Genomic DNA, 23120 nt, shown 5'->3' with positions numbered 1-23120 from the left:
ACTCCCAGTCAGTGTGAGATGAACTGAGGGGGGCTGCTGCATATTGGAGATCACGGGAATAAAGCAGGTGGGCTTTGTCATGTATCAGTACAAACTTCTGATAGTGCTTCTGATCGAATGCAACCATGCGTTTATTGTAAACTGGGACATTTTATGGATTGGCATTTTGTAATTTTGTAGGAGTAGTGCAGTTAACACATCAAAAATGAGTAACTGATTACCCAATTACTTAAATTAAAATGAATAAATTAAATAAAAGAGCATGATATATACTACTGTTCAAAATTTATACTTCTATTCAACAAGAATAAATTAAATTGGTCAAGAAAAAATTAACGTTGATAATAAGAAATGTTTCTTCAGCAAATCAGCATATTAGAATAATTTCTAAAGGATCACGTGACAATGAAGACTGGAGTAATGATCCTATAAAAATTCAGCTTTGCCATCACAGGAGTAAATTGCTGTTTTTACTGTATTTTTTATTATCAAATAAATGAAGCCTTGTTGAGCATAAGAGACTTCTTTCAAAAACATACAAAAATCGTACCTACCTCAAACTTTTGAACAGTCGTGTACTTGAAATTTACATTGTCAGTGATGTAGCATGATTTGCGCATAAACAGTGTTTTTAAAGTACTTTCAGCCTATGCTTTTCTTTTCATCTTTTTCTTTTAAATTAATGAACAACATGCATTTAATAAAAAAATAAAAAAAGATTTAATAATAATTACTCATTGAGAGCTTACACACAATCCCATTTGAAAATGAAACTTTCACTTCTATTTCACATGTTCGTATCCAGAAAATGAAACGGTGACAGTCTTGACTTGTAAACAAAAGGCCCTGCGATGGATACCGGTCGTGAAATACCGTAAAAAAAGTGCGTTTTTATTTCATATGGATCCTCATCATGTGAGATATGACTCTAACAAGAATCAAATACACTGTTTGAATAAAAATATTGATAAACTTGGAAGCTTAAAGCACACATGGCATCACATATCCAGAGCACCAAGACATTGTATTCAGTTATTATGGCACAATTTAGGTGAGGTGGCAGGTAAAAGCATAAAGATGAATCATTTTTTGATATTAAAGTAGTATTTTGCAATTCAATAAGTTGGAGAACGATTACTTGCCTAGTTAATTACTTTCTGCACATCTTGTTGCATGCTTTTTCTGACCACAGTTGGAGAATTGGCAATCTGTTGTGTCTGCGACCACATCCCCATATTTTCCGTGTCTAATCAGCTTGGTGTGTTGGACCACTGGCGTTAGTAAGTGTCTCTTGAATGAAACAGCGTTTTTAGTTTTGGAAAACTTGTGCAGATGGACCACACAACCCACCTTATTGCTAAAATTACGCAAACTGATAACGTCATCTGCTCATATGGATGCCTGATGGGTCTGGCTTTTCTTCCTGAACTCTACAATCTGAAGATGTTTGTACATTGACTCTTAGGGCACTTGAAAGAGGGAGTGGAGCTATTTTTCTGAAGCTCTGCTGTGCCATTTCTTGTCAAGTGGATAAAAAAAGGCCGTTCCTCTTCGGCAAAGAAGAAAATGCTTGTTGCAGATAAATAGGCCTTAACAAATTCTCTCAGCCAAAACTTTTTTCTTTTTTCTGACTGATGGAAAATTGACTATGTTTGCATGGGTTGTCGATAGTAGAACTGTACTCTTACGCGTGATAACCACTTTTTGACCTTGTGTGTTCCCAGTTACATTCAATATTTAATTTAATGTTATGAACATGTACACCCGATAACATTTTCATGCAAGGAGACCAGGAAGAGGCACTATCTATGGAGCATTGTCTACATGGAGACATCAGTATCATATAGCCAGAAGTAAAGGGTCTAGTTCAAGAAGGGTCTAGTGGGCCTAGAAAATGAATTCCACATCAACAGGATGATTTAGGCAACTTTATATATATATATATATGTCGCTGTTTGGATTAAAAAAGGTAAATGCTTAAGAGTCTGTGATTGGATCATTATTGCAGTGATTAATATGTTTCTAGCGTGTTATGTTTGGCAACAGTTCTTCTATCCCTAACTGATGGAGTGTGTAGCTTTTCATTTCTTAAACAACCATGTATGAAAACACATCATGGCCATATTCCAGGATGACAATCTCAAGATGAATCAGGCTCAAATTATGAAAGAATGGTTGGGAGCATGAAGAATAATTTTCAGTCCAGACATTACATTTATTGAAAGTCTTTGGGATGTGCTGGAGTAGACTTTACAGAGTGCTGGACTCTTGCATTGCCAATACAAGATCTTAAGCAAAAATTGATGCACCTCTTGATGGAAATAAATGTTGTGATGTTATTGGTAAATTTTTGGTCAAGATCTTGTATTGACAAAAGAGTCAAGCACTCTGGAAAGTAAAGCTGACGCATTACAGTACTGGCAATTTAGGGGAGAAATGGGCTTAATCTTAAAGATCTTAAAATAGACTTGTTTAAAAAAAAAAAGAAGCTAAATATAGTTTCTTTTGATTTGTGCTGACATGTGACCTTGATATGTTTTTGTGAGATTAACTGATTAAAATGTTGTCCATAAAACTGTTACACAATTCTCAGAAACCATTTGCAGTAAGACTGCAAACCATCTTATGTTCTCTTAAACACAGGTTTGGCCGCATACCATCTAAACCGCAGATAGTTGTACTGATATAGAGATAAAATAGCTGAACTGAAACACAAAGCTGATCGCTGGATGGTTTTGATATTACTGCACAAAGCAGGCCTAACTCCTTACACTACTACATTTAATTGGTCTTCAGCTGTTCTTGGACATTATGACCGCATTTCTGTGTGCTCTGTAACTGTGTTGTGTTTGTTTTAATTGCTTGTAAAATATATATGAACTGCTAATGGATTGAATAAGAATAAAAAATAATAAGCAGTTTCAGTAAAGCCTGGGATTGGCTCACAAGAGTTAATATTCCCCCCCGATAAACACACATGGAACTGATTGCAGCTGAAGGACAAGGGAGGACATGTTTTGACTTTTTTTTTGTGGACAAAAAAGTTTTTTGTTTTGTTTCACTTTTAATCACATCCTCTGAGATATGGATTTCCAAGCATTTTCAAAGCATTCAGTGTTGTGAAGCAACTTGATTCATTCAATATGTCTTTTTGATACAGACTGTTTCCACACTCCATTGAAGTTCCCATTTCCTCACTCAAAAATCCCTGAAATTTTGTGTGTTCAGTATGATTGATGTAGTACAAGGCAGTAAGTACTACAGTAAGACAGTCAGAGATACTCCACCTCTATGGAGCTCATGGCCGATGCATTGTGGTCTCTGTTCTATGTTCATTAATAATGTCATAATGATCATAGGAAATGGTTGCTAGATCCTCAGAGGTCATGTGTTTCACAGGTGTGATGAGTAGATAGAATAAGAACATTTAGGATTGTACATGACACGAGTCACCTTTTTCCCATTCAATGAGGAAAAAAAATAAATTCATAATAAAAAGTCAGACATGGTTGAAATAGAAAGACATCCATCCTTCTTGGTTTTCCTTCCAGACTGGAAAAGATTCATAATCACTATTGGCTGAATGAGTGTCTCTTCTGTTTTTTCCCTGTGGTGGCAAACAAAATTCTATCACTGAATAAGAGACAAACATTTCTAATTGTCTTTGATGAGGTTTATTTTCTTGCAAGAAAAGGCCAGCAGTCGTACAGTCACACAGTCAAGTCAAGTCAAATATATTTATATAGCGGTTTTCACAATACAGATTGTATCAAAGCTGCTTCACAGTATCATCAATCAAAACAACTTAAAGGAACACTCCGACTTTTTGGGACTTTAGCCTATTCACCTTATCCCCCAGAGTTAGATAAGTCCATACATACCTTTTTCATCTCCGTGCGTGCTATAAGTCTGTTTGACGCACCCACCGCTAGCCTAGCTTAGCACAAAGACTGGATGTAAATGGTTGCAGCTAGCATACTAATCCAAATAAGTGACAAAATAGCGCAAACATTTTCCTATTTACATGTTGGGATTTGTATAGTCACAGAGTGTACAAAAAACTACGTCACATGAGACACAGACATATTTTAACAGTATAAATACTGGGAACTATATTCTCTAAAGGCGAAGCACTGCTACTTGGGCGGAGTGATAACCGCAGCACCTGAGACGCGCCAGTATTTATACTGTTAAAATATGTCTGTGTCTCATGTGACGTAGTTTTTTGTACACTCTGTGACTATACAAATCACAACATGTAAATAGGAAAATGTTTGCGTTATTTTGTCACTTATTTGGATTAGTATGCTAGCTGCAACCATTTACATCCAGTCTTTGTGCTAAGCTAGGCTAGCGGTGGGTGCGTCAAACAGACTTATAGCACGCACGGAGATGAAAAAGGTATGTATGGACTTATCTAACTCTGGGGGATAAGGTGAATAGGCTAAAGTCCCAAAAAGTCGGAGTGTTCCTTTAACAGTGTTTGTTTATTACTGAAAAAAGACATCCAAGTTTGGTAGAGCTGATCAGTGGTATGATGGGTCATTTAATTTGAATATCCCCAACTGAGCAAGCCAAAGGCAACAGTGGCAAGGAACCGAAAAACTCCATCAAGTGACCCGATGGTGTCCTAAAACTCCATCAGATGACCCAATGGAGAAAAAAAAAAACCTTGGGAGAACCCAGGCTCAGTCGGGGCCAGTTCTCCTCTGGCGTTTATGAAGTAGAGGCCGAATTTACAGTAACTGTAAGATAAAAAATTTATATGAATGCCTTGCTAAATAGATGCGTCTTTAGTCTAGTTTTAAACTGGGAGAACGAGTCTGAGCAACGAACAATATCAGGAAGGCTATTTCAGAGCTTCGGAGCTAAATGTGAAAATGCTCTCCCTCCTTTGGTGGATCTGGATATCCTAGGAATGACCAGAAGCCTCGAATTTAGTGATCTTAAAGAGCGTGATGGATTATAGGGCGATAGAAGATCCGTTAAATAGACTGGAGCTAAACCATTTAGAGCTTTATAAGTCAAAAGCAAGACCTTGTAATTAATACGGAACTTTATAGGTAACCAATGAACTGATGATAGAATCGGTGTTATATGATTATATTTTCTTGATCTAGTAAGAACTCTAGCGGCTGCATTTTGGACTAACTGTAGCTTGTTTATTGAAGATGCAGGACAACCAGCTAATAAAACATTACAGTAATCTAGTCTCGAGGTCATGAATGCATTAACTAACTTTTCTGCATCAGAGACTGATAGCATATTATGTAGCTTAGCAATGTTTCTAAGGTGGAATAAGGCTGTTTTTGTAACATATGAAATATGCTTTTCAAAAGACAGGTTGCAGTCTAATGTAACACCCAGGTCTTTTACTGTAGCGGATAAAGTAACAGGCCATCCTAATGTTAAAGTCGTGCTGTGAAAGGTTTTGTGGACGGTTTTTAGAACCGATAAGTATTACCTCTGTCTTGTCTGGATTTAATAAAAGAAAATTACGCGTCATCCAATCTTTTATATCTTTAACACAATCTGTCAATTTGGATAATTTAGCGTATTCATCTGGCCGTGATGAAATATATATTTGAGTGTCATCGGCATAACAATGGAAACTAATTCCATGTTTCCTTAGAATATTACCAAGTGGCAGCATATATATTGAGAATAATAAAGGGCCTAACACAGATCCCTGCGGCACTCCATAGTTTGCCGAAGTTATGATCGATTTTTCTCCATTTAAGTAGACGAAATGGTAGCGGTCAGATAAGTATGACCTGAACCAGCTTAATGCTTGTCCTTGAACACCAGTGTAATTTTGTAGTCGATTTAAGAGTATTGAGTGATCTATAGTATCGAACGCAGCACTAAGATCAAGTAAAACTAGTACTGAGATACAGCCTTGGTCCGAAGCTAAAAGTAAATCATTTGTGATTCTAACAAGCGCAGTTTCAGTGCTATGATGTGGCCTGAATCCAGACTGAAACTTTTCATAGATGTCGTTTTCTTGCAAGAAAGAGCCGAGTTGAGCGGACACAACTTTTCCTAATATTTTTGACATGAATGGAAGATTTGAGATGGGTCTGTAATTTGCTAGGTTATTTGGATCTAATTGTGGTTTCTTAATAAGAGGTTTTATAACCGCCAGCTTGAACGTTCTTGGAACATGACCTAAAGATAAAGATGAGTTAATAATATTGAGAAGAGGCTCTTCCACTATAGGTAACACTTCTTTCAATAGTTTAGTTGGTATAGGATCTAATAAACATGTTGTTGTTTTAGATGAAGTGATAAGTTTAATTCTTTTAACTCTATTTAACTCTTTTTGTTCTATGGTTGTAAAGCATTGTAATTGTTACAATGCCACACAGAGTGGCTGCAGAATGTGACAATGAGAGGAGGGCATCCTTCCTCCTTTATAGTCCAATTAGTTGTGTGGGGCATAGACATATTTATTTATTATCTATATATGCATTTTTATATATTTGTAATTTTATATATATATATATATATATATATATATATATATATATATATATATATACAAATACAAACTTTTATTTAGTATTCTTTATTATTTTAAATATTTCTGTCTGTCTGTCAGTCAGTCAGTCATGATGGCTGGCGACCACCTTGAAGGTGCAGCTTTATTTTAACCAAGCTGTAAGCTCTCCAATAAGTGAATGACCTGGTTAATATTAGTGAGCCATTTTTGTGACATCAAAATCAGCATGTCTCTTCCCTCCTTTAAAACAAACCGAAACCCATTGTAGACTTGGAATTAAGCCTCTTACCCCGTTATTATTTGATTCATGGAACCGGACACCAGTTATCTTGCCAAGAAAAATCTTTATTCGTCGGCATAGGAGGGAAACTTGAGAAGATGTTGTATTCGTGCCAGGTCTATGTGTTCCCGGTGTTTCTCTGCCGTAGTACAGTAAGATTGAGCTTATATACACCACTGAGAGACTTTCAACTTCTTTGTAAGGTAGAAAAACATGTTGCTTATGTTTAAAATGGAACGTATAATAACTCATGCTTGCACATGGTACAATCCACTATCCATATTAAGAAACTATTTCTCAGTGTATACATTTGTGGTACATTTGCATCAGTTGAAAAACATTCCTTTCCTGATAAAGAACATGCCAACTGTACACATTTAATGTATCATCATCATCATTGGAACATATCTGCTCAGTGAACGTTGCATTGCACACATACCTCTAAGCAAAATATATAACTCTCCCAGCTCCCCTACTTGTGTCTAAAATATTATCCTTAAACACGTTGCATTGCAAAAACTCATGCATTTTAAACTTCATAAGATAATAACTAAATTATGAGTTATTTAAATGATTAAAAACTGATTATGAATACTAATAAAGAATAATATTAATACAGATACATAATATTAAATAATGAAATTATATTAAAAGATGAAATTTTAGTCTTCACTCATGTTGAAAGGAGTAAGCTTTAAATCTCTATCATTGTATCGCAAACAGGAACAGTCTGATGTTTTTTTCACATCCCTCTGTCCAAAATTCATAATTTCATTACTATTCTCTTTCTTTCTCTGTGTAGCTATGTGCCAATGCAGTGATTCTCCTGTGCACCAACATCATTGGCATCTGCACGCACTACCCAGCTGAGGTGTCTCAGAGACAGGCCTTCAAGGAGACCAGAGGATACATCCAAGCCAGAATACACCTTCAGAGAGAGAACCAGCAGCAGGTTGGCAAGCACTCGAGTACACAAACACACCTACCCGGCCACACTTGTTAACCTCATGAATGAGCATGAAGCATGCTGATAGCATGCTGTGCTTTAGGTCTTAGCACAGTAAATCCTTGTGAGAAAAGTAAAGCACAGCAGATTCAACCATACACATAGACAGACGTCTCTATATCTGATCGATAATATAAAAATACAAGTTTTCAAGAAAAAACACACTTTTCAAAAAGGGAATTTAGGGGCAAAAGTATGTTTTTTTGGTCAATATAGATATATATATATATAAATATATTAGGGCTGTCAGTTAAATGCGTTATTAACCCATTTTAACGGTGTTAATTTTTTTATCGCACGATTAATGGTCTTTTTGGCCTAGCAAACTTTGTAGTTTTTTCACATGCTTTTGCAACAGGACGTGGCATGCGCGGGGACGTTTTGTTGCTTCGTCGACCAAAGCGCAAGCGGATCTAGCTAGACCGGACACAAAACAACAGGCACGACGCCGCACACACTTGTTTGGGTTTGCGAGCCGGCCAAATAGTTGGTTAACGAGTTGGTATGACGAGCGCGAGACGCCGAAATGGATGCCAATAAGATTCTGAATGGAAAGTTTACTTTTAATAAATTGCCAAATGGTTCCATTGACAAGACCAAAGTGATCTGTGTGTTTTTGTCGTTGTGAACTGAGCTATCATCATCGCGATCGCAGCACGTCCAGTCTGAAATGCTACTTGATGGTGGCCAAGCACACACACACAGCTGATGCGAATTCTCCGCCCCCTCGTCAATATCAGGACCTCGTCAGTATTTCTTTCACCCTTTTATTGATGGACAGTGTTACATTGTGTGAGAGATTATTTGCTCCAAGTGAGAATGTTAGTGTGAAATTGAACACAGTATATGCCAATGTTGTTTTCAATAAAAAACATTTGCACAAAGCAAGCCGATCCACTTTTCCATGTTGATAAGAGCATTAAAATGAGAAAAAATAATGGGACAAAAAGAAATCGAGAGACATTTAGAATAGATAAAAATGTGTGATTTAATTGCAATTAATCGCGAGTTAACTATGACATTAATGCGATCAATTGCGATTAAATATTTTAATCGTTTGACAGCACTAATATATATATATATATATATATATATATATATATATATGTACGTGTACTTATACACATGCTCACTGGTGTCATCTCAAACCTGATCCAGGAGCGCCTGCTTCTCTCCGTGTTGCCAAGGCACGTTGCCATGGAGATGAAGGCAGACATCAACGCCAAGAAAGAGGATATGATGTTCCACAAGATCTACATCCAGAAACACGACAACGTCAGGTACACAAATGCCAAGACCAGTGCATGGTAATGATGCCAATGTTGTCCTCACACCTCCCAAATGAGAACCGACACTGTTATAACACTCAGCACCCACGTGATTGAAGCAGGTGACAAGCCTGGATAAAACACAGACACATTAGACACTGATACCGCTTAAGGTTATCTTTCCAAAGGCTGAAGCTATGTTGAATGCTTAAACGCAGATTAGCGAACTCGCAGTCCTTGAGACATGACTTTCCTTCGGTTTTTTTTTCTCCCCCTTTTTCTCTGAGGGTCAAGTTGGGATACAGCAACTTGTCACGATATACCAGACGTTACACAATCAATTAACATAAAGCTGCGTGAAATGACAGCAAGCCACTTTAGTAAAGCAGTTACATATCTGGAGCGTGTGGAATTCAGGGCTTGATGAACATGTTGTCCTGCATAATCCAAGCCAGCTTGAAGCATCTGTGCTAGGACAACTTGGATGTGTGAAAATGCTAAATGTCACGAGCCGTGTAGGAATCCTGCTTTCCAAATGTTGTGAATTTTATCAGCCATTTATGAAGGCAACAGTGCCATCTATTGTCGCACGATAATGTTGTCCATACAGTGTGTCCATTCTGTCATGTCGTAAATTGTAGTTGATGACCGACTATCCTTCTCATGGCTATGAGGGCTTTAAGGACACCAGCCAAGTCCTGCTTTTCTAATAGAAGGATAGACTGAAGTATTGAGAGTGGCCAACCTCCTTTCAGAAAGTGAACTGAATTGATTTTTTTTCTCGCTTAGCCCAACTTCAGTGACCCAGACAAGGTGATCTGTGATTATTGATCTAAATTTCTCTGTCTCTCTTTGTCTTCGGTCTGTCCTCTCAACAGTATCCTGTTTGCGGACATTGAGGGCTTCACCAGTTTGGCGTCTCAGTGCACGGCCCAGGAGCTGGTGATGACCCTTAATGAGCTTTTTGCTCGCTTTGATAAATTGGCTTGGGTAAGTAGACAACATTAATTCATTTTTAGTGTTACTGGTCTTGTAAGCCACTTACATTTTTTACCTGGTGCTTTTTTGGTCTAATTTTCCAATTAAAATATGTAAAAATACTTTTAATAAGATACGTTTACCTGAAGCATCTCTCCATAAAATAATGATACTTTGAGAGAATGTATCTTTAATATGAGTTTATTTTGTTTTTCTGCTCTGGCAGAGTTTCTTTAGATTTTCTTTAGAAGTTAAAAATCGGTTAAAGACAAAAGATATTTGTGTTAAAGATGCATTATCTTAAAACAGGTCATAGTATCATATGTAGTGTTCTTGTTTTAGGTATTTTATAATATTTTTCTGGTTAAAAAGTCAAAAAGACTAAATGAAAACTCATTGAGAATTTTTTTTTTTTTTTTGCAGTTTAACAACTATGGATGTTTACATTTGTGGCCAATATCGACAAGCTAGCAATTATTTTCATTTTATGGTCGAAAACTTTTTGTGGTCGAAATACTATTTGTGCAATTTTGTCAAAATAGTATAAATATTATATGTTTTATTTAGTCTCAATACATTAAAAATAACTAAAGGCTAAAATCAATTGTTTTAAATGATAGTAGTCGTGTGTTTAGGCATTGCAACATGCAATGTACAGTATGAAAAATGGATATTCATTTAGAGATTTTGCTAAATTTAACTTAAATTATTACTGATTTTAAAGAATAACTTTAAGGGAGTGTTAGATCACAGCAAATGTAATCTAAATGTAAAAATAGATGAAAAGGTGCATGCACAATTAAATATGTAATATCAACTGATACAAATAGTTTTTTCTTTTTTTATTAGCCGATATGCTACTAAAAACTCTGGGAGCCACCCACAATGATGCTAACATCATAGCTTCCTATTAGTGAGGATTTCTACTATAATAACTGCAAAAATCTGCTGTGTTATGTCTGAATTCTTAGGAAAACCACTGTCTGCGTATCAAGATCTTGGGAGATTGTTATTACTGTGTGTCTGGACTTCCGGAGCCGAGGGCAGATCATGCGCACTGCTGTGTGGAGATGGGAGTGGACATGATTGAGGCCATATCGTAAGTTTGTCTTAACATCATTTTCTATATCGATCTCTCTCCATCAACACGTTTTTCGATTAATAAACATGTATGACGCTACATGTGCAGATTGGTGCGAGAGGTCACAGGAGTGAACGTGAACATGCGCGTGGGCATACATAGCGGCCGCGTGCACTGTGGGGTGCTTGGTCTGCGCAAATGGCAGTTTGATGTCTGGTCCAATGATGTCACACTGGCCAACCAGATGGAGGCGGGAGGCCAAGCAGGGTAAAAGTGAACACCACCCTTAAAATGTGATAATTTGATCAGTATTAATAAGTTTCATATTTAAAGTTGGCTGTAAAGAAAATAGAGATTTGTGTTAAGCAGTTACTGCACTAAAATTCTTACATTGTGATTTTTTTCAGTCGGATCCACATCACCAAAGCCACACTGCAGTATTTAAATGGTGACTATGAAGTGGAACCAGGTTATGGAGGGGAGAGAAATGCATACTTGAATAACAACAACATTGAGACATTTTTGGTGTTGGGCTGCAGTCAGAAACGGGTCAGTAACATGCAGACACTTGGACATTATATTGACTGATAGTGGCAGTTTGTTTTTACCACCGCGGTGGTAATGGGCCGACTGCTGGCAGTGGTTCAGTGGTTGGGATGTGTGTATAATATATACAGTATAAAATAGACCTAAATTAAATACATTTTGAAATCTATAAATAAATGAGGCTCAACCATCTGTTTCGTAACAAACGTGCATGTTTATTTTATCACTTCCATCAGTGAAACATTTAAATAAATATCAGTAAATCATGGTAACCTAAATAATATGAGAAAGTTAAATAATAAATTAAAAAACATACGTTTTTTATTTCCCCTAAAATATAAATGCGTCGTCATATATACCGCTCAGCACTTGGAGAGGGCTATGGGACACGTGCTGGACAGAGACAATCTCTAATTGGCTAAAATCTTCATGTCTTCTCCCGATTTTCCAAAGCAAACTGTTTTTGTAAAAGGTCTGAAGTAGAGCCCGACCGATATGGATTTTTGGGGGCCGATGCCGATACCGATATTAGGGAGTAAAAAAAAGCCCGATACCGATATATCGGCCGATATTATTTATGTGTATATTATAATACAGTAGCACTATTATTTATGTGTATTATAGTACAGTATACCAGTCAAAAGTTTGGACACTTTCCTATTGGTGTGTACAAACTTTTGATGGGTACTTTACACAGTAGCTACAAACAGAATAAATATATTTTATAAACACGTTTTGCAATGATCACTCAAATGTGGTGATTAAACACTTATGTGACACAGATATGTAATGGAGGCCGGGGGAATGATGGAATGAGAATTATCCAGCTGAGCTGTAACCAAACTAGTTTGCATTGCATGTTATATTATATTATATTATATTCTAAATACTGTTGCATAATCTTCACTAACGACGACTTTGTCTTTTAATTTAGTCATAACTTGTATCAATAAATATATAAAAAGTGTCACTGACAAAACCTTATTATCTTCTATTTTTACTCTTAATTCCTCTAATCTCTACCAGTGGAGGAAGAACTCAGATCTTTTTACTAAAGTAAAATTAATAATATCATAATGAAAACGTTTTTAATTACATATGTACAGTACTTTTATACTATTTTAAATAATTAGTAAGCAAAATGTACTAAACGTGAAACTAGGCTACTCTTAATGCAAAATGGCCCTATATAAAGTGTTATAATTATATACATTTTTGGAATATTGCTTGATGTTGTAACGTAGCGTTATCAGGCAGAATGAGCTTTAACACTGTGTCTACACCGGACGCGGCCGTTATTGCTCGCGTCGCAACAGCTGTTTACCCGAGACGAAGCAGAATCAGTTTACTGTCGGAGATCGCTCGCGCCACGCATTTTAATCAATGTTTCATCAACCAATTGCCTTAATAAATAAGAAGTAGGCCTAAATGTAGCAGACAATATAATCAGGACTTCTCAGCTGCGCGCTTGCAATAGTCACAAAGCTCACATACGTGACAGAGGGTTGTAGCAGAGAAATCAATTCTGTGAATTACACTGCGCAAATCACAAGTAGGCTACTACCCACCGGATGAAGAAGGGTTGGCTCTCAGTCTCCACAGGCTACATAAAATATTCATTTTATTTTATTTTATTTTTCGTGTTCGCATTTATGAGGAAAAAACAATGTTACAGACGCGACAGTTCAGCACTACGGACGTGAGCGCTCTGAAAGCGGCACTAAAATATGCTTTGAAACTTTCACATAGACATCAAACAGAAAGCACAAAACCTTTCGTTTCAAAGTGAATTTCGTTTTGTATTAATTGTATCTTAATTTTAATCAATGTTTCATCAGCCATTTGCCTGGATTTAATTTATAATTAGTAAATTTAGCAGACGATAGATAATCTCGACACGGAGGCGCCTGCGGGTGAACTGGAGCTCGTCTCATGAACCGAAACTCAGCGTATAGACCTGAGAATTGAAATATATCTATATTGAAATGTCTACTTTTAAACAGAACAATTCAAAACGAAAGACAGACAGACTTATGTAATCGTATGAAATGTGCATTTCTCTCTGGCACGCGTTCACTGAAGATCGCGAGTCAGCATCGTCAACTTCATCTTTGGCTGACACTGACTGAAAACACTTGTTTATTAATAAACAATTAAAATGTCTCCTTGCTATATTTGTTGTATTCATAATCATTACTTTTGCCAGCTCTTGTGACAGCTTTTAGGTGCTTTATTGGCAGCGCCACCCTTACATGAATCACCGCACCCGCATTTTTTTAAATATTAATTTATCGGCCATTATAAATGCCGATACCGATAGTTAGGAAAATGCCTAAAATCGGCCGATAGTATCGGCCCGCCGATATATCGGTCGGGCTCTAGTCTGAAGTGCAAATTTGATTTTCTGCAGGTGCAAGGCTTTTAGGGTATATTTGATGTCGTGCTGCCAGAGAAAGCCAAACAAAATTTCTGCGGTTTACTTTACCACAGTAAAGGATGCGAATATAGTAATTAAAAGTGAACGATAGGAAGAAATGTTTACAATCCCCTGCGAAAATGGGTAAGACGTGAGTGAAGATTTGGGAAAAGGATTCCATGTTTTATGGAATAACTCGTAGAAAATCGGCTGACCAGATTGCAAAACAGATTACAAATGGGCTTTATGGGCTTATGTACCTCTCTCATTCGGCACATATCCATGGTTGCGATGTAATATTTAATTGCTAACCTATTATTTCTTTTGTAAACAAAGCTTAGTGCTTCACTCGTGTCGTGATATTCACATAAAACAGCATTCACATACATAAAAATGGGTTTTGTCATAGCGCAGCCCTATTATTTACAAACAAACTCATTGCAAAAAGTCATTGCTAACCCCTGGTCCCTGCAATTTCTTGAACAGGGAATCTCGATAGCATCATATTTGGTGGTGGGGGGCTGTTTTGTTATGCCGCCTGATACAAATGACTGAATTTCCCTTTGGGGATCAATCAAATTTCTAATTATCTGAGTTTGCTGGAGTACTATTTCATTTCCTGTGTATGTGCCTTTGTGCCAAATTTCCTTTGCAGAAAGAGGAAAAAGCCTTGATGGCTAAGATGCAGCGCGCTAGAGCCAACTCTTCAGAGGGTCTGATGCCGCGGTGGGTTCCTGACAGATCTTTCTCCAGGACTAAAGATTCCAAAGTTTTCAGACAGATGGTGAGCTCTGCTCCATCCACTCTCACTCCGCCTCTGACGGCTCATGCTGACTGATCTCCCCTGCACTTCTTTATGAGTGCAGCAACAAGTCATAATTGAAGCCATTTTCTCCGGAGCTTGGCAATGCCTATGTGTGAATTGATTTTTCCCTTTTCCAGGCGATGACTTTTCTGGTTTCCATCAGTGTCACAAAGAAAAAAACAGGGACAGTAATAGCATGACAAATAAATATTGTGTCAGACTGTATTAATTAGAGAGGGGAAAAAATGTTATCTAATGCACAATATGGACAAAAATGATTTTTTCAAATAAACATTTTGAAATTACATTTAAAGAATTAATTGGTTTTCCAATAGTTTAATATATTAAAAATGCTGTGCTTATTAGAATATTTGTAATCAGTATTTCATGTAAAAATATATCTAAACATTCATAAAATGAAGTTACTTAGTGTTACAATAGTTACAATAGTTTTATTGGTGGCTAATGATTGTTTATATTATAATATATTCAAAATATGCCATAAACTAAAATACAATATCTTGGATTGTTTTGCTTATCAAGTACGTGTTCATGAGGACTAATTTAGAAAATCTGTATTTTTTGTGAAGAAACTTTACTTAAGGCAAAATTGTTATACAGCATGAATGCAATTTTGTTTATTTGTTTGTATATAATGTAGAATGACATTAAAAATATAGCCTACTATAAACTAAAATACAATTTATTATCTTAGTTTTGCTTCTCAAGTAAATTTATCTTTTTTTGTGTAAGAAAATCTTATCCCTAATACAGAATTACGTAAAGCAAAGGTGTATCTTGACTGAGGTTCCATGTAAACAAACAAAAATTACTACCACTGGAGTAACTTTAATTAAAATTATTTTAAATTATATTCTTTAAAATAAAATGTATACACGAACTGGATTGTCCCCCCCCCCCCCCCCCCCCACCCTCCCACCCTCCCCCCCTTTTTGCTGTCAAGCTCTCAGTCTCTGACTCTGAATGTAATTCGAAGTCCCTGAGTGTTAATTAAAGTGGCAGTGGCTCTGTGGGGTTGGCTTCAGAGCTGTCTGAGATGAAACTCACAATGTGTTTTTCTACTTCCACTGTGTTTTTAATGCCCACTGTAACTAATCTACCTGTCTGTTTTCAGGGCATAGATGAAGCCTCCAGCAAAGATAAGTGAGTTCTGGTTTTATTAGGACACAAATCCATTCTCTCTGGCTCTGCGGGGGCTTATGGGTTAGATGTCACAGGCTGTTTTCACAATCTGTGAGTCACTCAAGGATAGAGCCAACATAAAATAAATATTCTAGGCCAGGTTTCACTTCAGGGAAGCAAATTTTACGACCACTAATAAAAAAAAAAACTAAATTTTATGCCATCCCCTTATGGATTTTATACAGTACCTTAATGCTTTACATTTAATTTATTTTTTTGCTGTCATCTCTGTTCTTTTTCCCAGCCGCTGTGCCCAAGAGGCTCTAAATCCAGAGGATGAGGTCGATGAGTTTTTAGGTCGTGCCATTGATGCTCGCAGCATCAACCAGCTGCGGAAAGACCACGTCAAGAAGTTCCTGCTCACATTCCAAACACCTCTTTTGGAGAAAAAGGTCAATAGACAGCCTGTAAAACATATATGTAACACTGTCCAGCACTAAAACTTTACAACCTCAGAGTACTGAACAAATGTCTGAACATCTAACAGTAGCACCTTTTCTGTGCTTTTAGTATTCAAAAAAGGTGGATGATCGTTTTGGTGGTTATGTGGCCTGTACTCTCCTTGTCTTCTGCTTCATTGTTTCTATACAAATCATCATATTTCCACAGTGAGTGGTGTTGAATTATTAATATTAATTATAATAAGGAATTTGAATTAATGTTGATCTCTTTATTTGCTGTATGTTTGAATGATGTTGTGGATTTTGTCTTGCAGTACACCGTTAATGCTGGGCATGTTCATCAGCATCTTTGTTATTCTCGCCCATGTCCTCTTTATATGTGCCATTTATTCCTGCGCTAAGGTCAGTCACTACCTCACTCGATCCTTCACATTTCTACAAGACATGTGAAATCTAGACGGCAATTTCAATTCAAATTAATGTGCAATTACTGACTCTGGAAAATGAAGGTGCTTTCTGATTTATTCAAAGCTTTTTCCCTCTTTGTCTCTCTTGTTACTGTGTCTTATTTCAGCTTTTCCCAGTTAGCTTGCAGACAGTGTCAAAGAGGATCGTTCAATCCCGCATCAACAGCACGCTCGTTGGAGTCTTTACGATTCTGCTTCTCTTCATTTCTGCCTTTGTTAATATGGTAGGATTCTCATCAGTTTGTTGCTGTATATAAAAATGTTTGTTCGGTTTTTCTATTTGTCAGTATAATTCAACACTAATAAATAAAGTAGTGGAGGTACTAGTAGTAGAAGTAGAGATAGTTGTAGTAGTAGCAGCAGCAGTAGTTAGTAGAGGTAGTACCAGTAGTAGAAGTAGTAGAGATAGTTGTAGTAGTAGCAGCAGCAGCAGTAGAAGTAGTAGAGGTAGTACCAGTAGTAGAAGTAGTAGAGATAGTACCAGTAGTAGAAGTAGTAGAGATAGTTGTAGTAGTAGCAGCAGCAGCAGTAGAAGTAGTAGAGGTAGTACCAGTAGTAGAAGTAGTAGAGATAGTTGTAGTAGTAGCAGCAGCAGCAGTAGAAGTAGTAGAGGTAGTACCAGTAGTAGAAGTAGTAGAGATAGTTGTAGTAGTAGAGATAGTTGTAGTAGTAGTAGCAGCAGCAGCAGTAGAAGTAGTAGAGGTAGTACCAGTAGTAGAAGTAGTAGAGATAGTTGTAGTAGTAGCAGCAGCAGCAGTAGAAGTAGTAGAGGTAGTACCAGTAGTAGAAGTAGTAGTAGTAGTAGTAGTAGCAGCAGTAGAGGTTGTAGTAGTAGTAGCAGCAGCAGCAGTATAAGTAGTAGAGGTAGTAGTAATAGAATTAGTAGTAGTAGTTATAGTAGCAGTAGAGGTAGGAGTAGTAGTAGTAGTCGCAGCAGGAGTAGAAGTAAAAGCAGTAGTACTGTTGTTGTAGTAGTAGTAGTAGCAGTAGAGGTAGTAGTAATAGAAGTAGTAATTGTAGAGATAATAGTAGTAGCAGAGGTAGAAGTAGTAGAGGTTGTAGTAGTAGAGATAGTAGTAGTACATTTATTTCAATTACTTCAGTTCTCAATAGGAGATGACATCATTTTCCCAGTCATAACATGGACAAATATTTATGGATTATTTATTAATTCTATATTAAATATTTAGGATTATTAAATATTGTTAAAATGAATTAAATGCTGAATTCACACACATTGGAGCCTGATTACTGACTGGAAAAAACTTGATGTTTAATTAAAAAATATATTGTATACCTTTTCAACATTTTTTCTCTCTGTCTTTTCAGTTTACCTGTGACCTGGAGGATCTGCTGGAATGTATGGCTGGACAGCTGAATATTTCTGATTCAGTCACACTGTGTTTGCTGTATAATCTGACTGGGCCAGCAGGGGACCCTTTCTTCCTGTGTCCCGAACAGCCTTCAGCATGTCCTTTACCCGAGGTCAGTGTGTACATATATGATGTCTCCCTACTGTGTTCAGATACTCTCTCGCTCACTGAGACTGAGTGAACAATTTTGTAGAATTTCTACAACTTGATTTGCCCTTGTTGTCATGGTAACAGTATGATGGTCTTGACTGGTTGTGTTCCTGTGCTCCCAGTATTTCACATACAGTGTGCTGCTGACACTGCTGTGCTGCTCTGTGTACCTGCACATCAGCAGTATAGGCAAGCTGGTCCTCATGCTCTTCATCCAGGTCTGCTTTCTGCTGCTAGTGGAGTGGCCCCTAGGCAGTCTCCTGGACAACGCCGACCTGCTGGTCACCGCCAATGCACTGTGAGTGTTGTTCCCACCACTGATATTCTCTGCTAACATATAGAGTAGATGTGTCGGCATGTAAGTCAATAACATTAGTCAATGCTAAACACACACACACACAGCCTTTACAAACTACAAGCCTTTCTACAGTATAATCAGTACAAAGTACCGACCTAATTTTCATTTTTCATCTGTGAACTAACCCTTCCATTATATATGGGGACAAATGGTACCATTTAATGCGAATTACCCATATGGTAGCATTATTTTTCTTTCGTGTTTATGCTCATTTATCATTAGTAGGTGTATATGTTGAGTCAGTTTGGTCACTAATGGAATTTGTCTGTCTTACGCAGGTATTCTTTCAATGAAACAAATTATTGGTGAGTTAATGTCATGCTTTATTTCTCCATGATTATAAGAGAGATGGTTCAAAGACAGAAGGAGCTTTAGAATATGAGTAGTTAGATTCCAATGTTTGCATGTAGTGTGTATTTGTCTCAATTCATTCAGTATGTTTAAAGCTATTTATATTGGGCTTTCCTGAAGCTCAAATGGTGCTAGCAGTGCCAACATTATGGTTTGATTTACCAGAGAAAGCAAGAACTGCTAAAATGTAGTGTACATGTAGTGTAAAGGCCCGTTCACACCGATAACAATTACTTTAAATATGACTATAATTCTAACTATATTGTGTCCACATCAGCGGACGAGAAAGTTCTGTTTATTATAGGCGCGCGCTGTAGTTTTGTCATCTGCCACTTTAAATGCTTAAGCTCTTTAAAGCAGCATGGATTCTGATTGGCTGTCAATGTTTTTATCATTCATCAACGGAAAAAAAACATTCTGAAAGTGATTCAAACGATATCGTTTATCTGTGCCGTTATCGTTATAGTTGTGGTGTGAACTCTTCTATTCTTTTTATATTTAGAATAATTGTATAACTATATCTTTATGGTTATTGCTTGTTATAGTCCTTGGTGTGAACGGGCCTTAAGGCGCATTAAAGCATAATTGTAAAGACTTGAATATGTAAATTATGAGATGTACAGTATAGATTACTATAGTATGATCTACAACAGTAATCTATAATTAAATAAACATGACCTAATACTCTCGTCATGTTCTTTGCTCAGTCTCAATCTATTTGTCAGTCTAACTCTAATCTATTTGCGTTGTTCTTTTCCCACATAGCCAGGAAACGGTGACTAAAGTGTCTCTGAGGGTGTCGATTCCAGTCGTCCTCACTGTGTTTGTGCTGGCTCTCTATCTGCACGCACAGCAGGTCGAGTCCACCGCACGCCTTGATTTCCTGTGGAAGCTACAGGTGTGTCCCTTGTAGTCTTGTCTCTGAATTGATCACTTAGCGAAAATACATTTCCAGTAGTTGGATCCCAGCATGATCGGTGATTTATCTGCTGTCATTCCTCACCAGGCCACTCAAGAGAAAGAGGAGATGGAGGAGCTGCAGGCTTACAACCGCCGTCTCCTTCACAACATCCTGCCCAAAGATGTGGCTGCCCACTTCCTCGCGCGAGAACGTCGAAACGATGAGCTTTACTATCAGTCATGTGAATGTGTGGCCGTTATGTTTGCTTCTATCAGCAACTTCTCGGAGTTCTACACTGAACTGGAGGCCAACAATGAGGGTGTGGAATGCCTAAGACTGCTCAATGAGATCATCGCTGACTTTGATGAGGTAAAAAGGTTGAAACGGAAACGGAAGTACCATTTTATGATTTCAGAAAACTCTTCGATTTTACAGTACTCTTGGACTTTATTCTGACACCTAATGGTGTGGAGGCAAGTGTGCCACACAAAAGCTAACGTTTTCAGTTACCAATGCCATTGTATGAATTGCAAGTATTTGTCATGCATGATTCATTTATTCTATGACTAAATAAAAAGACAAACAATCGAGCTGGTCATGTGATCTCAACGTGTTTCTTTGTTGCTACCTTTATGTAAAAAAATTGCTTTTAGAAATCTTATTCTGTATGTTCTTTACTGTTAATAGATCATTTCTGAAGAGAAATATAAGCAATTGGAGAAGATCAAAACTATCGGTAGTACTTACATGGCAGCATCCGGATTGAACGACTCCACGTACGACAAAGAGGGCCGCTCACACATTCTAGCTCTGGCTGACTATGCCATGAGGCTACGAGAACAGATGAAGTACATCAACGAACACTCATTCAACAACTTTCAGATGAAGATAGGCAAGTAAATCTTTACCGTGGACACCTGGAAATATTCATGTTCTGAAGACACCATATACAATACTGAGAAATTGTCTTGCAGGTTCTCAGAGGCTCAGAGCTACTATGTAAGAGCAGACAATGCCAAATGTATTTTCTCCACAGGTTTAAACATGGGGCCAGTGGTTGCTGGTGTGATTGGAGCCAGAAAGCCTCAGTATGACATTTGGGGCAACACCGTGAATGTGGCCAGTCGAATGGACAGCACAGGTGTTCCCGATCAAATCCAGGTAATCACAACATAATAAACTCTTTGCTTACACAAGACTATTTTTGGCTAAACATAACCGAGAATCCCCCATTCATTTACATCATTTAAAGTCAGAATGGATCATGGCTATGTTCAAGATTGCATTCACAAAGATGGTGCTGCCCTCTATCTTCATGTTACTGCAGTTGCAGTTCAGCATTGCAGGAGTTTTGTGTGATTTTGTAGTTTTTAGCTACATAGTTACTTAAAAGTAATTCCAAATTAAATTTGAAAATTGTAATACTTTCTATCCCAGTTAAATGTGTAGAATTAACTATAAGCAAGCAAGGCTTTGTTGGTTGATTTCCCTAAAAAGTGTAAACACTGTGGCTCTGTGGTGGTTTCAAAACATTACTCTTCTTGTTTGGCATCCCAACCAGCCTGGCATAGTAACATTGGTTCAAACAATGGCTTGAGTTTGGGGCGGGCTATCTGTTTATCCCGACCAATGGCAGACAGTTGAATTGCTTGTTTGAAAACTAGTATTATTTTTGCAATTCCCTTTGGTGCTGCAGAAATTATGCACTTCACCTTTCATTTTTGGCTAATTAAAATTGCATTCACTGTATTCCTACAGGTGACCACTGACTTGTACCATGTACTAGAAAGTAAGGGCTATCAGCTGGAGTGTCGTGGACTGGTGAAAGTGAAGGGGAAAGGAGATATGACCACTTACTTCCTCAACAGTGGTCCTGCCTGCAGTTAACACTGACCAAATGCCTCTCAATGCACTGAAATGCAGGAAGGACAACAAAATGCTCTGAATGGGATTGAGCAGATCCAAATATATCCACTCATAAGCTCTCTCGCTCACGAGCATTAGTGGGCATGTGTGGTATTTATATATGCACCTATTGGGAATAATGAGGTACGCTCTACCTGAAAGATTTAATGAAGAACTTTTGCCTTAGATGGAGATGACTTTGAAGAAAGCTTGGTTTTCATTTTTATTTTGTGGGAAAGACTTCTTCCATACCAAATTTTAATTCTTTATTTATTTTGACAGGTTTTAAAACATGTAAATAAAAAAAATTATTATATATGCAAGCATCAAGAAGCAAGAAGAAACTGACCAAAGAACAAAGCATTTGAAATAGGAACACTAAACACGTCTGGAAACTGTTTGAAATGTCTGAACAAGTGTTATTCAATTGTCTGGATTTCCTTTTTTGGCCTCTTGTCACTACCGGCCGTACTCTATTATAAACACTAAAGCAAAAAATGTCTATCTTCTTTAAAGGTCTTAGGAAAAGGAATCCTAATTACAGTGACTTGTATTTACAGTTTGTATGATTAAGTGATCAACCTGTTTTTCCTTTTAGTATTTGTGTACTTAACTTAAATGAAGGACAAGAATGGTCTTGGACAAATTTGATTAGTCATGTTCATTTACTTTATTGTTTGTGTGGAAGGTGTGTGAATGTGCGTGTGTGTCATCTTTAAAGGGCATACTAGCTCACTGTGAGATTTATAAAGTGAATTTAAAAGCGATTGTTGCCAGATTAAGTGCTAATCAGATTATATTTTTCACATTTCTGTGTTCATTTGTTAACAGAATGTTATTTCCCTCTCACTGACATTTTTAAATGTGTAACACAAATTTCAGATCTTAATTCATTCCTGTAGAAATTAATGGGGGGGGGGGGGGGAAGATTTAACCCACATATGACCAAGACCTCATATAATTCCAGCACAGTATGGTCAGCAAAGATACAGTCTTCTTTAGACCCTTGTAAATATGAGTAAATGTGCTGACAGATGCCCGTAGAGTTTAGTGGTTGCCGACAAAAGTGTCTGGACTGCAAAGTTTTTAGTTTTACAGTGTTCAGCAGCATACATCCATTTCAGCATTT

At 37.3% G+C, this 23120-nt stretch overlaps 1 protein-coding gene across 2 annotated transcripts in view; it reads left to right on the top strand.

Annotated features, from left to right (window-relative positions):
- The window catches only part of adcy6b (adenylate cyclase 6b), a 43212-nt gene extending 20307 nt beyond the window's left edge, over positions 1-22905 (top strand). The window contains exons 4-23 of one of the 2 annotated variants that reach the window (XM_056238639.1): positions 7585-7734; positions 8947-9068; positions 9935-10046; positions 11006-11133; positions 11224-11382; positions 11523-11664; positions 14733-14861; positions 16018-16046; positions 16330-16477; positions 16596-16693; positions 16801-16888; positions 17061-17177; positions 18283-18438; positions 18599-18774; positions 19113-19139; positions 19951-20083; positions 20192-20455; positions 20774-20978; positions 21123-21247; positions 21845-22905. In XM_056238639.1, coding sequence (XP_056094614.1) covers positions 7585-7734; positions 8947-9068; positions 9935-10046; positions 11006-11133; positions 11224-11382; positions 11523-11664; positions 14733-14861; positions 16018-16046; positions 16330-16477; positions 16596-16693; positions 16801-16888; positions 17061-17177; positions 18283-18438; positions 18599-18774; positions 19113-19139; positions 19951-20083; positions 20192-20455; positions 20774-20978; positions 21123-21247; positions 21845-21973 — 2637 coding nt within the window. In that variant the 3' untranslated portion in view covers positions 21974-22905. Of the gene's footprint in view, positions 1-7584; positions 7735-8946; positions 9069-9934; positions 10047-11005; positions 11134-11223; positions 11383-11522; positions 11665-14732; positions 14862-16017; positions 16047-16329; positions 16478-16595; positions 16694-16800; positions 16889-17060; positions 17178-18282; positions 18439-18598; positions 18775-19112; positions 19140-19950; positions 20084-20191; positions 20456-20773; positions 20993-21122; positions 21248-21844 lie in introns of those variants that run through there. The other variant, XM_056238629.1, reaches the window with a different exon arrangement.
- Positions 22906-23120: the final 215 nt, after the last annotated feature.

Source organism: Rhinichthys klamathensis, unplaced genomic scaffold (genome assembly GCF_029890125.1).
Source record: "Rhinichthys klamathensis goyatoka isolate OS25496 unplaced genomic scaffold, OSU_Roscu_1.1 h1tg000020l_1, whole genome shotgun sequence".
NCBI classification, from domain to species: Eukaryota; Metazoa; Chordata; class Actinopteri; order Cypriniformes; family Leuciscidae; genus Rhinichthys; species Rhinichthys klamathensis.
Note: the sequence above shows the minus strand (reverse complement) of the source record. Positions and strands in the feature narration are given on the sequence as shown.